Source organism: Megalobrama amblycephala, linkage group LG2, assembly GCF_018812025.1.
Source record: "Megalobrama amblycephala isolate DHTTF-2021 linkage group LG2, ASM1881202v1, whole genome shotgun sequence".
Lineage (NCBI taxonomy): Eukaryota > Metazoa > Chordata > Actinopteri > Cypriniformes > Xenocyprididae > Megalobrama > Megalobrama amblycephala.
In genome coordinates, this window is record NC_063045.1 from 3,275,469 (window position 1) to 3,291,881 (window position 16,413).

The 16,413-nt window shown below is 35.1% G+C and overlaps 1 protein-coding gene across 1 annotated transcript; it reads right to left on the bottom strand.

Moving 5' to 3' along the window:
- Window positions 1-380: 380 nt before the first annotated feature.
- lmnb2 (lamin B2) lies at window positions 381-15,036 on the bottom strand. The gene is given in 13 exon segments (XM_048182099.1): window positions 381-2,485; window positions 3,200-3,298; window positions 3,379-3,420; window positions 3,422-3,499; window positions 3,578-3,685; window positions 6,390-6,627; window positions 8,031-8,251; window positions 9,121-9,246; window positions 9,328-9,498; window positions 10,005-10,130; window positions 10,203-10,359; window positions 13,334-13,470; window positions 14,604-15,036. Coding segments are annotated over 13 exon segments (1,761 nt in total). The 5' UTR covers window positions 14,820-15,036; the 3' UTR covers window positions 381-2,443.
- Between the last annotated feature and the right edge of the window lie 1,377 nt (window positions 15,037-16,413).

Here is a 16,413-nt window from a genome sequence, read left to right on the forward strand (position 1 = left end):
CTAGATAAGACTCTTATTCCTCGTCTGGGATCATGTAGAGCTCTTTGAAGCTGCACTGAAACTGACATTTGGACCTTCAACCCATTGAACCCCAGTGAAGTCCATTATATGGAGAAAAATCCTGGAATGTTTTCATCAAAAACATCAATTTCTTATGATTGAAGAAAGAAAGACATGAACATCTTGAATGACATGGGGGTGAGTAAACTATCAAGACATTTTAATTCTGAAGTGAACTATTAATCGTTTCATTAATCTAGAGTTCCAACTTCAAAAACCTGTGAAAAGAACAAAAACTTTTTTTTTTTTTTTACTTCAGAACAAATTTGACAAACAGATCCAGAGTTTGTATGTATTAACAAACAGACAATGGCACAACGTAATATGTAAAACATTTATTGGATATTGCATACAAAAAAAAAAAAGAAATCAAAATCACAATTAATGAGACACTTTTGGCATGCGCCCTCCTCTTGTAGCCCTTCAAAAGTCCTCGTACAATGAAGAATTTCTACCCCGTAACAAGTTTGATTCATAGTTCACAATTTATGGCTCAATTTCTACAGCCTTGTACTCACATTTCTGTGCTTTGATGGTAGTTCAAATAATTTTTACTTTACAGTAGATTGTTACAACGACGGATTGACAATTTCGTATTAAATACACCAAAGCACATTGTATCCGCTACATTAGTCACAGCCCCGTCTAATAAAACCTGAAAGAACAAGGAAATGACTTTCCTTATGAAAACAGTGTTCGTAACTAACAGAAAGCCTAAGTTTAAAATTCACAGATGTGGAGTGTTTGGCAGGAAAACGGTTTCCATTCACGTCACATGAAGTAAAAAACATAAACAAAAAGGTAGATTTTATTAGCTCAGAGGCCAAGTAACAAATGTACACAAACACAACTTTACTTGAGCTCAATTTCACTTAAATTTGACACAAATCCGTGTGACCCAATTGACCCTTGATACAGGCAATTCGTTCTCGCAGAACCTTTAAAAGAACCCTAGAAAGTAAACACGACGATTACGATAACCCCATTAAAATAACAAAATAGTTAACCTTAAAAAGAAAGGAGTCGTAAAAATGTTTCCCAGGTCAATTTTTGTACACACTGCACTGAATATATTCACAAGAAAGACATTTAATCTAAATTTAAAGATTCCTTGTGCACTAGGGTTTTAAAAATCCTGAGGACGAACCTATCAAAAATATACGATTATAGCTAAAAATCAAACTGCAGTATTACGCAGCTGTCTGCGAAATTTAAGCATCACCGTAACACTCAGGTCCGTTCATTAATATAAAAATATTTGCTGCATGCATAATTGTCTGAGAAACATTTTAAATTTTTTTTATTTAAAAAAAGTAAGTTTTAAAACTTAAAACGCAACAGAACCAACAGGGTGGATGGACACAGATTACTCACTGGATTCGACAACTGAAACATGGGTTTTAGTTTATTTGGAGTGTCTCAAGTAGGCAAGAAACAAGGCAAATTTGACAAGTCAAATTGGTTTCATTCGTCATCCGTTTCTTTGGTAAATCTGACCGAGTATCGGCGTTTTTGTAAGCGTGTTGATTAAAGTCCGATTTTATTACCGCCGAGTCAATGTAGACCTCAAACACTGATCACATGATCAATCAACACTACATTCAAATGAACTGAAAATCATTTAAACGCAAATCTTGTTTGCGTGCGTAGCTTCAACATCTGTTTCTTTTTGTTGTTTTTTTTACAATGTTCTCATCACCTTGTGTGTATTTCCACTAGATAACATTCAATTTTATGAACTATTTGAGTTGGGCTTGAAAAATGTCTTGACATTCAATCACCGATTTACACATACATAATACTATGTAAAGCATGACTCAAAACAAATGACAATAAGATACAACCCCTAATGTTTAAAGTGATCATTTAGAAGTCAACGAGGCAATTTGATTTCACTTCCACCCTGTTCGTCTTGTTGGCGAAGCAAAAAAAACACAAGAGCGACAGCTGTCAGTTACGGGCTATAGTGCACTACTGAACATGAGCTCACCGTCATAATAATAATTCCCCCATTCATAACCCCGCAGTGACGAGAACACATGATTCACTGACATGAATATGCAGATTCATTAGTCACCGGCTCACACTAATACGTTCTAATTTCAGATCATTTGACTCATTCGCCGATGACGGTACGTAATGGGATGTTCCCGCCATTCAGAAGCGACGGGTGTCTGGAAAGACTAATCATTGATGAGCCGCGGCTGGAAAAAAATAGCATTGTTTGCCGCAGCTCAAGATTAACTGGCTTTACAAATGAGGTCCGTAGATATAAAGGATTGAGGGAAGGGCGTTATGAACTCATGATCGAAAAATACAAAAGTAGTGGCTCTACAAAAAGACTGAATCATGGGGAGGAAAATACTAAAGGTGCGCGGCTCCATCACATGACGGCGCATTCTCTGGATTGGGTTTTTGGATCGCCCTGAAAAAGAGAGCAAATTCAGCAAAGGTTATTACATGAAATCTCAAGTTCTACTGTACCATATTTGAAACACATTTCAATGAATCAAACTTGGCTGAAAAAATGAATTATCAGTTATACTAAAAGACTTTTACTTGCTAAAAAAGTCTGAACTCATGGTCCACGAGTCTCTCAGTTGTGAAATCTGCACTGATTTTTATCAAGTAAATGTAATAACTGTGATATTGTTAGTAATATTTCAAGATGAACACTTACTGGATTACATAATATTTTTAAAAAAAATCATGAAAATCAAATATGATCAGACTTTTGAGGAAGGTTTATTTGTTCATCACTCAATCATTATTGTATTGCATTGCTTTATGTTTTAAATCTACAGAGCTTTGATCATAAAACTAAGCATTGAAATATAATCTTACTAAGACATTATTGGCAGATATTGATATTTATATGCATTTTATGTAGGGATCTGCTTTACTGTTATAAAGATCTCAATGATTTACATTACAAGCATCAGAATTTCATCTTTTTGTCCACATAAATATCAGCATCTGCACCAAATTGCATATTTTTGCTCAGATTGAGTCTGAATAAACTGCTTTTTCCCTTCCTTATTTTCACTATATCAGACTATATGAGCCATAAAAGCCTGATGTATCAAATAGGATACTCACAAAAAAAACTTCCATAAAAAAAAAAAAAAAAATCCATTACCTGCTGATGGAAAAGATCTTCATCTCCAAAGTCTCCTTCCTCATCATCACCGTTCTCCATTTCCAGCACGCTTTTCGTGACGGTTCGCTTTGCCACTTCCTGCAAACAAAGTTCAAGTTTCGTTAATCGCATTTGCACACAAAAACTAAGCTTCTAAAACATGCTTGTGTTCATCATACCTCTCCGCTTGAATTGACCAAAAAGGTGAGGATCTTCTCTCCAGGTGCCCCAAGAGCTCTGGCTCTTCCACAGCAGGTCTGAAGGAGGACTATGGGACACGCCGGCGTCGGCGCTCCACACCTTTCACAGAACCGACAGTTTAACATCTAGTCAATGTCCCGAGTTGGAGCAAAATGAGACACAGTCCAATTCGCTTACCGTTACTGTCTGACCGGCCTTCAGGACAAACTTGGGGCTGAATTTGTAGGTGATTTCCTCTTCATCGCCAATTTGTCTCTTTAGTCGCCAGCTGCCCAGAGATTGATCCTAAATATGGGATAAAAATTAAGTTTTGCAAATGAAGCATTGTCTAATTTGCATACATTTCCAGAGCAGAAATCTAAACGCAGTATTCGGTTGTTAAGTCTGATGTCACGCGGCAGCGCTTCCGGGTTCAAACGCTCTCATACCACAAGAAAAACAACAAACGGTGCTAATATATACACACACGGTGTGGTGTAATACTACAAAAACATTATAATCATAACCTTTATCTCCATACTAAAAAATTTCAGATGGCCAGACAGTGATTCATCTTTTATAAATCGTTAAAATATTAATGTCTGTGACGCTGTCAGACTGTAAGCATTTAAAATGTTTAACTTTTTAAAATGTTTGATGTTTAATATGAATAAATAGCGCTCATAAACGGCCGTCAATGGCATTTGCAAGTGAAACGAGTTCGAGGCTTGGACCCAGAAACGGCGTTCCTTACGTCACGACTTAAGCAGATAAAGCCAGATTCAAACTTCTTGTTTCAGGGAAAGTTTTTTTTTTACAGAGAGAATTTTGGGTCTTTTTTTAATCACTCCATAAATAATAGAGATGTTCCAATACCCCTTTTCCATTCCCGATACCGATACCTGAGCTCAGGGTATCGGCCGATACCGAGTACCGATCCGATACCTGGGTGTATATATATATATATACACACACACACACACACACACACACACTACTAGCCCTGTATGATTTGATAGAATTATTTATGGTGTGCTTCAGACTTATCCCTTAATAAAACAAGAAGAAAAACATACAGTGAACTAGAGTATTTTTATTATCTGACATAAATTTGTCAGTTATATTATTTATTTACTTTAAGTGAAAAAGAACTTCAAAGGCAGCCACAAATCTAACACTGTAAACTGAAAAAGGTATATTAGTTTTACAATGTAACTATAAAAACAGTGCAACAAATAAATCTAGGAATATAATTAGTCCAGAAACAATTTTGTTAAATAAAAATCTCACGTTTTCGACGACTGACAGCAGCTGGTCATCCAGAAAAATAAACCCGACAATTTTGTCGGTTATCTTTATTGTCTTTTGAAAACTTTTCTCTTTGTTTGAATGAAGCTGGCACGCCTCATCCTTCTCCATCTTAAGCGCGTCAAACGCCCGAATCGCTCAATTCGCACCACGTCATTCACGCGAATCGCGCCGCAGGGAGTCAATTCGCGTCTTTGCATTGACTTAACATGTAAATCACTCGCGCTTATCGCTTCATTCGCGTCTGGTGTGAACGCAGCATTAGCCTTTATGTAACCATCGTGTTGCGCGGGGTGACGCGTCTTCAAATGCTTTATTAAGTTATTTGTGTTAAAGTTGCCAATACTTGTGCCACTCGAAATTGCAGCATTGCATGAGACATGTCGCCGTTTTACTGGTCTGAAATACTGCCAAACAGCAGACATACTGCTAGCGCGTTTTCACTTCTCCGCTGCTCTAAACAGTGGTTGCTTGTGGCAACACAGCACAACTTCCTGTGTTTGCATTCTGAGCCGCGAAGAAGAATTGATTTCCGATTTGCTGCGTTAAGCAAAGATAGCGGGCACAACTAGGTATTGTTTAAGAAAATGGTATCGGATCGGTACGTGAGTTTAAAATACTCGCCGATACCGATGCCAGAAATTTTTGTGGTATCGGTGGTATTTCCGATACTAGTATCGGAACAACCCTAATAAATAAATAAATAAAATACTTCTAACAGACATTTTTACCATGTTTTTAGGAATAAATTGTTGTATAAAACCATGCAAATGATATATGAACAAACCCCTCAGTAAATACCTTCAGAATATAGACAAGAATAAAACTGTAAAGTTTGGTGTATTTAAGAGCTGCTGAAGTGGAGAAAAAAAAGTGGTAATTAAAACCTACGAACGCAAATAGATAAAGTGCAATATAATAAACACTTTTTGCCATTTCCTATGTGAACAAACACACAAAATCATGATTTGAAAAGGTTAAATAATCCTGAAAAAGAGACACTCCTCGCTGTCAAAAAACGAATGGGAAATGAATTTCATTGGTACTGCGCCCAAACAAATTCTTACTAAAGCCAATTTTGAGATTTCAAGATCAAATTTGGAAAACAACTTGTTTAGTTTTATGGCTTTAATTTTCTCATAATTTGAGTAAAGTGTTTTGTGAAATATATATTTAATACAAAAAAAATCAAAAATAGTTTTTTTTTGTGCATTTTTCATAATAACTATACAATTCTGTAACTTTTTTTTTTTTTTTTTTTTTTTTTACTTTTTTCACTTCAGCAATAATCTGCCATGTGTCTTCTTTAAAAACAGACCAAACTGAAGTCTGTGTCCAAATCATTCAAGATTTATGACGGTTTAAGTTGGAAATTTCATTTTCAGGTCTACGCTCAAGTCATCAAATGGATTGTGACTACTGCATAAATATAATTTAGTACCATAAAATCCCCTAAAAATAATAAATATAAAAAAAAAAAAAAAAAAAAACACATTACTGAACTAAAACATAGTAAACATTGTCATTTTTGATCGCCACGCAAAGAGCACCAGAGGGTTAAATGTGTATTTTAGATGTTTTCTTTCCACTACTCTGAAACAAAATGCTATGAAAATCTCAAACTCGACCAGTGCATGAAAAAACGTGAGCTGAATCTTGTATAACATGACGGATATACATAATTTTTCCAAATTCACAGTACCTTGTCAGAGTTGTTCCTGAGGGTCACCGATTTCCCCTCCAGGTCGATTTCCTCGACACTGACGCTGCCCGTGGCTTCCGCCTCCTGGCTGATCTGGACGTTCGGGGCGGCGCTGGACGCTTCCTCCAGCTCCACACGCTTTCTCTTTGCGCGAGAGCTACGTGAAGACGTAGAAGTGCTGCTCGCTGTGGTGCGGGACACCGTGACCCGTGAGGACGGGCTGGGGGACAACTTCAGCCTAGAGGAGACGGGACGCACATGCAGATTACACATTTGAAACAAACAGGAAGATGTGTATGATAAAAAGTGAGTAAAGGCCCGTTCACACCAAGAGTGATAATGTTCTGTTTATTATAAAGCATGAGCTGCAGGTTTGAGCATGAAAAAGTGTCAGTGTTTCTGAACTCCCTGAAAATGTCACAATTTTTTTCCTCATTTAAATAACAGTGTGCTTTTCAGGAGGGGCTTCATAGAGACAGGAACTAAACAGAGCGTTACTGACAGACTGGGAAGAGAGGAGCTGCAACACTACCATTCAGTGTCATTATTGTTATAGTTGTTTTCTCAAACAATTATTAAAATGATATTATAGTTATTGTTCTTGGTGCGAACGGACCTTTATAAAGATGAATGGGCAACCGCACCATGAAAACAAAATGTCTATGCGACTGCGCCGTCGTCTTACCTTTCCTTCCTATCATCTGTCCTCCAAATATCTGAACTGCAGACTATCTTTAACTCGTCTCAATCTTCAAGATGGTCTCCTCGTCTTCATGCTAAACTCGCTCTGACTTCTCGCACACATCATTTTTGACAACTCGCTCCAACGCTGCCATTGTATCGCTCGCGCACGAGTGGGAAACACAATTATCATTCCAGCGTGACATTTTACAACCTACCTTACTTCTCCAGCACCTCGAGTATGTCAAGTATGAAGCGCAAAAATGTGAAGTGGAGCGTTCCTGAACATGTTACAGGCTGCAGGTTCCCGTGAAGTTGAATGACGATAATAATCGGCTGCCAGAACGACATCAGCAGCGAGAAACACTCAAGAACAGCGTTCAAAGAACACCTAGTTTGTGTGCATCGTTAGCCTAAATGCATGAATGCATCTCAAAACCAAGTCAGCTTCCTACCTTGACAGCATTTTCAGCCACAAGCTTGTCCGATGGCATTTGAAAACCTAGGAATCTGCCTACCAAGACATCTCAGTCATATTTTTGTCTTGTTTTCCATTATAAGAGGCATTTGCTTTAGAAGCAAGTAGCAAATTTATTTTAATTTGAGAATGTTTTTCCAATACAAATATGAAAACAGACAAAAAATACAAAGTAAAAGTCACTCAACGCCTACCAAGATGGCACCCTTTTAAGTTTTGAAGTCTAAATGTCCAAAGTACAAAGCATTTGGTACATTAGAAACATGTTCCAATGTGCTTCCTAAACGGACAGCAGTTTTGGCCAAAGGTTTGTTTGAATCCATTTCAAAGCTTAGACAGCATTTTAGGGCACAGCTCAAAAGCTAAAAGGCCCTGAAAATGCAGTCTAGGTTGGCATTCCTGTCATTTTTAGATAATTATTGCTTTCAGACGTGTGTCTTGTAGACTCAAAGCACGTGTTCAAGAATGCGGCAGGCGCTCACCTGTCCTCCTCGCCCTCCAGAAGCTTCCTGTAGGCGTTGATCTCCATGTCCAGGGCCAGTTTGACGTCCAACAGCTCCTGGTACTCATTGAGCTGCTGCTGCATGCGCTCTCTCATCTCGGCCATCTCGCGCTCCTTGGCGTCCAGCTGTCGGCGGTACTTATCCCTGTCGCTGGACAGCATGCCCTCCAGCTCACGGATGCGCTCCTCAGCGGCAGATGCCTGCGGGGGGGATGAAAACAAGTCGTGAATGATGGATAATGAACACCACAAAATAGTGAAGCGTTTTTCTTCTAACACTACACAAGGACTCAAAGGGAACAAACTTTTCTGGGTTATTATGGGAAAAACTGGGCAAATCATTCCTACCAATGTACATACTGCAATGTAGATGCTTTTAGAAACTACTATTCTGTCATAAAATTACTTGAATATCAAAAAATAAAAATATTTTAAATGGCAAAAGATTGTAAAAACGCAACGTTAAAAACCTGTTAATTGGTAAATGGCAAGTTCCCTTATTCTGTACAGTGAAAAACGAATAGATCTAATGGGATATTTCATGTACTTTTGCAATGAAACACAGTGTTTGCAAGTGAAAAAGAATGTCATCTTATAATTTACAGTGAGAAAACATAATTTGACATTCCCAGAATTCTTCACATTAGATGTTTTTCATCGAAATAACAGTTTCTTAGTTGTTTTGTTATCAGTTATGACTCTTAGGCTTTTATTTTACATCTTATGTTGTTAAACGAATGTTTATTGCATTATTTTTAGTGTCATATGCGTCACTATGATGGTGTTTTGTGCACCTTCTAATATATATTATTTATAGTATTTACCTAAGCTTGTGAAAAAGCTACTAGTAATAAACTTTGATTCACGTGACTTTCTTTATAACACCTGTATTAAGGTGGTTGTTAGTACATTACAAAGGTAATTAGTATATATATTTCTTGTAAATATCCTGTAAATGTAAGATTCATCTGTAAAACTTAAAATAATGCTACTGTATTTTTATGGTAAACTTACAGCAGTGTAGTGGGCAATATTAGCCGGTATTTAGGACATTATAAGTGGACTGGTACCTGTTTCTGCAGGGCGCTGAGCTGATAGCTCAGGCCCTCGATCCTCATGTGGGCTTCCTGCAGCTCCTCGCGCGCGGTGAGCACCGCTTTATCATTCATGTCAGACGACACCTTGGCATTATCCAGCTGCAGAGAGAAGATTTGTCAGCAAGCAGACTTACATTTCCAAAAGCCAAAGAGTTCATTGGGGAATCTAGGGTTTCTGACCTTGGCCATGAAGGTCTGCTGCAGCTCCTCTTTGTAGATCTGCACTTGCTCCTCATGCTGCCTGCGCAGATCCTGCAGCGCCTGCGCCAGTTTGAACTCATAGTCCTGCTGCATGCCTGAGTCCACCTCCACGACACGCCTCTCCTGACGCCTGCGCGTCTCGCGCACCTCCTGCAGCACACATTCAGCTGTTAGTTTCCCAAACATGCATCACAAATTCTGTTTTATTTATTTCCAAATTCAGTGTTTTCTGTTTTCTTATTCAGTTTAACAACAATATCTTGACACTTTTTTCCTTCCTTTTAATTTTTCTGGCTATGACAAAATTGTACAATTTTACAACAATTTAAAGTTCAACAAAAAAAAAGGGCCCTATAAAATCTGTTTTATTTTTTCCCCAAGTTTCTACATTTTCATATTTCGTAATTTGTGAACTCTGCTTTTTTTGTTTTGTTTTCTGCCTTATGGACTCAATTCTACCCCACAAGAGTTATATTTCTGTCATAATTTCTTCAGACTTTTATTTTGGCAGGTTGTGGTGAAGAGCTTTGTGTATCTGCAGACAGTTTTCTCAATCGAAACGGTGAAATGCTGCTGAAGTGACTCTCAGAGCAGCTCTGGAGATGAAGTTCATGTCCTCATATAGTGAGACGGCACAATTACACTTTCACACTGACCTCCTCAAACATGCTCTTCCTGAACTCAAGATCCTCCGACAGACTCTGGCAGCGGTTCTCCAGGTCCACCCTCATTAGTGTCTCCTTCTCCAGCTGTTTCTTGGCCACACCATGAGCATCTTCAGCCTGGAGACAAACACCTCCGTTAGACGCCATTCACAAGGCGAGGGAAGCTGAACTGTGAACGAAGGGACTTACTTTGGCGAGCTGAGCCTTCAGGTCGGCCAGTTCAGCAGACAAGGAGCCGTTTTCGCTGAGGGCTGTGTTGAGAGCCGCCTCGTTCTTGTTGTATTGCGCTTCCAGCTCCTTAATTCGAGCCAGAGCCAAAGCCAGATCTCCATCCTTCTTCTTGTAGCTGGAAAACAATTTCAGTCGGTAAATTTAAAAACCAATCTTTAGGAATGGCTGTCGGTGGATTAAATCTGATACATATATTACAAATGAATGTGCCTTTTAATATAAATTTACCTCAAAGTGTACTGTTCAGTTTTAATGCAATTCCTATTGTAAGTTAAAGAGTGTGATAAAGATGCCTTGATTTATTGATGCCAAAGGGCAAAAAAAAAAAGAAAAAAAAGTTTTATTGGAAAGATAAAAGATGTTTTATGGTTTTAAAAAGATGTTAAAATGTGTTTTATTAAGGCCATAAAATATTGAAATTATATTGAACAAGGACACTTGTGCTTTTCTATTACTACTTTATTAAAGATGTTGATCTCATTAATTTGATTTCTTTAATTTAAAGAGTTAACTTTGACAGTCTTCACTTTATTCAAATATTCAATAATAATATTAACAAAAATAAACAATGATAAGTTGTAAATTGTAAATTACATAAATATAAATGTGAGAAATAAATTTTATAAATATATTATATTAAATTATATTAAAATAAGAACGATGACCAATTTATAATACATATATAATATAACAAATATCAAAAATAATATAATCATTATACAATTAATAACCATATAAAATGTTTAAGAAATATAAATATTAGTTGTCATTATTATTAAAACATTTAATTAAAATTACAATAAAAATATAATATTAAAAAACAAGTGATAAAACACTATTTTATATATATATATATATATATATATATATATATATATATATATATATATATATATATATATATATATATATATATATATATATATGAGCAATAAAAACCTTAAACAATTATTAATATAAAAAAATAAGTGGGTTACATAAATATAAATTATAATATACAGTACAGTCCAAAAGTTTGGAACCACTAAGATTTTTAATGTTTTTAAAAGAAGTTTCGTCTGCTCACCAAGGCTACATTTATTTAATTAAAAATACAGTAAAAAACAGTAATATTGTGAAATATTATTACAATTTAAAATAACTGTGTACTATTTAAATATATTTGACAAAGTAATTTATTCCTATGATGCAAAGCTGAATTTTCAGCATCGTTACTCCAGTCTTCAGTGTCACATGATCCTTCAGAAATCATTCTAATATGCTGATTTGCTGCTCAAGAAACATTTATGATTATTTTCAATGTTGAAAACAGTTGTGTACTTTTTTTTTCAGGATTCCTTGATGAATAGAAAGTTCAAAAGAACAGCATTTATCTGAAATACAAAGCTTCTGTAGCATTATACACTACCGTTCAAAAGTTTGGGGTCAGTAAGAATTTTTATTTTTATTCTTTTGAAAAGAAATTAAAGAAATGAATACTTTTATTCAGCAAGGATGCATTAAATCAATCAAAAGTGGCAGTAAAGACATTTATAATGTTACAAAAGATTAGATTTCAGATAAACACTGTTCTTTTGAACTTTCTATTCATCAAATAATCCTGAAAAAAAATATTGTACACAAATATTTTGTACAATTGTACACATTAAATGTTTCTTGAGCAGCAAATCAGCATATTAGAATGACTTCTGAAGGATCATGTGACACTGAAGACTGGAGTAATGATGCTGAAAATTCAGCTTTGCATCACAGGAATAAATTACTTTGTGAAATATATTCAAATAGAAAACAGTTATTTTAAATTGTAATAATAATTCACAATATTACTGTTTTTACTGTATTTTTAATTAAATAAATGTAGCTTTGGTGAGCAGACGAAACTTCTTTTAAAAACATTAAAAATCTTAGTGGTTCCAAACTTTTGGACTGTACTGTACATCAAAAATAATAGCATACTATAAACAATATTATATAATATAAAATGTTTAAGGAATATATTAGTCATTATTATTAATGTAATTAAATACAATTTATAAATCAAAATAAAAAATTGAGTTATAAAACGTAGATTATATAACTAATATAAATGTATGCAATAATAAAACCTTAAACAATTATTAATATAAAAAATAAGTGGGTTACATAAATATAAATTATAATATACATATACATCAAAATAATATAATATAAACTATATTACATAAAATAAAATGTTTAAGGAATATAAATAATATTAGTTCTCGTTATTATTAGTTTAAATAAAATATCAAAATAAACAATGAGTTATATAATCTGTTTTATAACTAATATAACTAATTTATGTGAGTAATAAAAAAATAAGAGCAATGGCTTATAAAAATAGTTATAAAAATAAATTATATCTTAGATATAAATATGCAAAATGCCATATTATATAACAATAATAAAAATGTAAAACTCATAACAAAAATATAAATAGTCATTAATATTACTAACTATATAACTTAGTTATATTAACTAAATAATATAACTAATTTAATTAAATACAATATGAACATAATTACACTAATATGAATAATGTGGGCTGGGTTTCACATCGTTTCTACGAGTCTGTCAGTGAATAAAACTTAAACTGCTTTACAAATAATTTTCTGTTTTCCTGTCATTTGTTCAAATGAAAACATTTCATATAACGTTACTGGGATTCCCCACATAAATACCGTAAAGAAGTGCGGATAAAGCGAGTGAAATCAGCGTGACAAATGTAGGTTCGTATCGTGACGTGAGTCTCTCTTGTGGTTTAGAGCAGTCGACCGCAATCGGGCACATAGAAACAGACTCTTCCTGTTTGAATGTGTTCATTAGCAACGAGATCAACCAAAGACAACATGCAAACCGCAAACACACGTGTGCAGCTAATCGCACAAAACTCCTGAGATGATGTACTTCTGGTGGCATTATCCAAAGCAGCAGATGGAGCCGGATTTAAGTCAGGACTTCAGTTAAAGACCACCACTGATTTAAAGCCTTATGGGTAATTAAAGAGGGGGGGATGATGACTCGATTCATATCACAAGACCAGTTAAAAGATGTTTTTGAGCAATACTTACTTCCGGGTGACTTCCTCGAGATCAGAGTTGGCTTTTCCCAGATCAATCTGAAGTCTGGCTCTCTCGCGAGCGGTTTCGTCAAGAACGCGCCGGGCGTCAGCGAGCTCGGCCTCGTAAAGAGCCTTAATCCCAGACACCTAAACCAAAAAGAGCAGATTTATGAGCATCGAACATGTCTGACAGATGCAGATTAAAATAAAGCGCAACTCAATGGAGTTAGGATGCTATAGGTCTCAAATTAAAACCATAAGCAGCTATTATTAGTCAATTTATATTGGAAGTAATGAGATAATGTCGAAATGTTTTTATAGGATTGTGCATGAGATTCAAGCTATTCAGGATTCTCAAATTATTAAGGGTTAGATTAGACAAAATTGAATATTAAAAAGCATTTTGTTTGCATACAATGGAAGTAAATGGTGCCTCACAACATTCTTCAAAATATCTTCTTTTGCGTTCAGCTGAACCAATACATTTATACACGATCTGAACAACATTAGGGCGATTAAATGATGACAGAACTGTCCTTTTAAAGCAAAAAGATGCTATTATTTGTCTATAAATCCAGTTTATGTTGAGCATGTGTTTCTATAGGATCATGCATGATCTCAAACCATTTCTTTTGGCATTTTTGATATATGAGGGGTGCAGTTTGATGTGGTAACCATTCAAAAACAAAGGGAGCAGATGGTGGAGATCAGATTCAAATTTGAAAAGAGCATTTGGCCACTCCCAAAAAGTTTGAGGAAAACGCCCAAACACTCCAGGACAAACATTTACAGACCAGAAATCACTCTTACACAAGTTTTACATAAGTTTAAAACACATAAATGCATCACTAAGAGACTTGCACGTGCATAAATAAAGTAAATTATACAAATTTGAAGCCATGGGGGACACAATTTACCGGCCACTCCCTGAATGCATCTGAATTTGCCTTTACATGCAATGCGTTTTATGTATAGATGTGCAAATATATGCATTTGAATAGGCAAAACACTATGTTCAGTGCACAGGCTTGATTGTGTAAAAATGCACGACTTCCTCGCGCGACTTTTCAAATGTTTTGTCGCGATGTACTGTTGATCTTAAGAGAGACTTTGAAAGTTTTAAAGCTCAAGGGCATAAAACGCATGTAAGGTTAAGTAGAAATCGGATTCACCACATAAAGTGGAGATAAAAAGACCAAACACAACATTATGCACGTGAAACTGACATGAGCGAACTGATTTATTGATCGTAAAAGCAACACAAAGGAACGGCTCTGCACCTCTCTGGTCGTGACTTCCTCTTTCTCGGACACTTTGACGAGCAGCCGGTCGTTCTCGAGCTCGAGCGACCGCACGCGATCGATGTACACGGCCAGGCGGTCGTTGAGCGCGCGCAGCTCCTCTTTCTCCTGCAGGCGCGAGATCCTCGTGGGGCTCAGCGGCGTTTGGGCGGCTGATGTGCGGCCGGACTCGCGGCTCGGGGTTGCGGTCGCCATATCGCTTCACGCTACAGACCCACTTTACCTCAAATAAACACTCCTTAGAGTTCCACTTCGGTCCGGTGTGAGCAGCGGCCTCTGAGTCGCACTTGGAACGGTTTTCCGGTGGCGTTTGGAAGTTTTTGTTGGTGGAGTTTTTGAATGAAACTGTGTTTGTAGTCCGAGTGCTGGTTGGCTGTCTTTGAAACGGAGGTGTGAAAAGAAAATGGCCGCCGCTAACGTAAAACCGCGCCAAAATTCAGTCGAAATGCTCATGGGATTTGTAGTCCAAATCTGACAAAAGCCCCGAAAACGACGGGAAATACTTTGAAATACTTTTTTTTTTCTTTTTTCTTTTTCTTTTTTTAAAAGCGAATTAGTGTCTTTCCCGTTTACTGTTTTGTGTGTGTGTGTTTTTTTTTGTTTTTTAATATTCCGGTTTTGGTTTTCTCCATATTTTTTGTTTGATAAAAATAAAATACCTTTAAACAATTTAAATTAATATTTATTATTATTATTATTATTATTATTATTATTATTATTATGTTGCCAAAAATATACAGAATGAAAAATACTAGTAATTTATAGTAAATACTATAGTGTTTTTGAACCATACTGTAATAAATTGTTGTATACTGAAAAACGATCTATTATTTTAATATGATTTTTGTGAATTAGTGTATTTCCCTTTTGCTGTCGTGTGTGTTTTTGTTTTGTTTTTTAATATTTTTTAATATTTTGCTTTTGGTTTTCTCCATATTTTTGAAAAAATGCTAAAAAAGAGAGCGAATTTGATTCGAAAACACACTAAAATAGCTTTAAACAATTTAAATCAATATTTTTTATTATTATTATGTTGCCAAAAATATACAGAATGAAAAATACTAGTAATACTATAGTGTTTTTGAACCATACTATAGTAAATTGTAGTATGTATATATTATAGTATTTACAACACTTTGTTAATGAATGCTACAGCATACTGTAATATTAATGATAGTGAACTGTAATAAATACTGTAGTATACTTTAGTTTTTACTACAGTAAACTGTAGTATATTGTAGTATAATATATCCTATAGTTGTAGAAAATGTAGTACAGTATTAGGTGAAGTAATTGCTGTTGTGTGTTTGTGTGTTTTGGTTTTGTTTTTTTAATATTTCAGTTTTGGTTTTATCCATATTTTTTGTTTCAGTGCACATTGAAATATTGAAAAAATGCTAAAAGAAAAGAAAAGAAAAGAAAAAAAGGCAAATTTGATTCGGGAAGCACTAAAATACCTTTAAACAATTTAAATCAATATTTTTATTATTATTTAAAAAACTATGTTGCCAAAAATATACAGAATGAAAATAATTTATAGCAAATACTGTAGTGTTTTTGAACCTTACTGTAGTAAATTGTAGTATACTGTATATATTATAGTATTTACAACACTTTGTTAATGAAGGCTACAGCATACTGTAATATTATTGATAGTGAACTGATATGTATTTCCGTTTTGCTGTTGTGTGTGTGTGTGTGTTTGTTTTGTTTTTTAATATTTTTTTAATATTTCAGTTTTGGTTTTCTCCATATTTTTGAAAAAAATGCTAAAAAAAAACACACACTA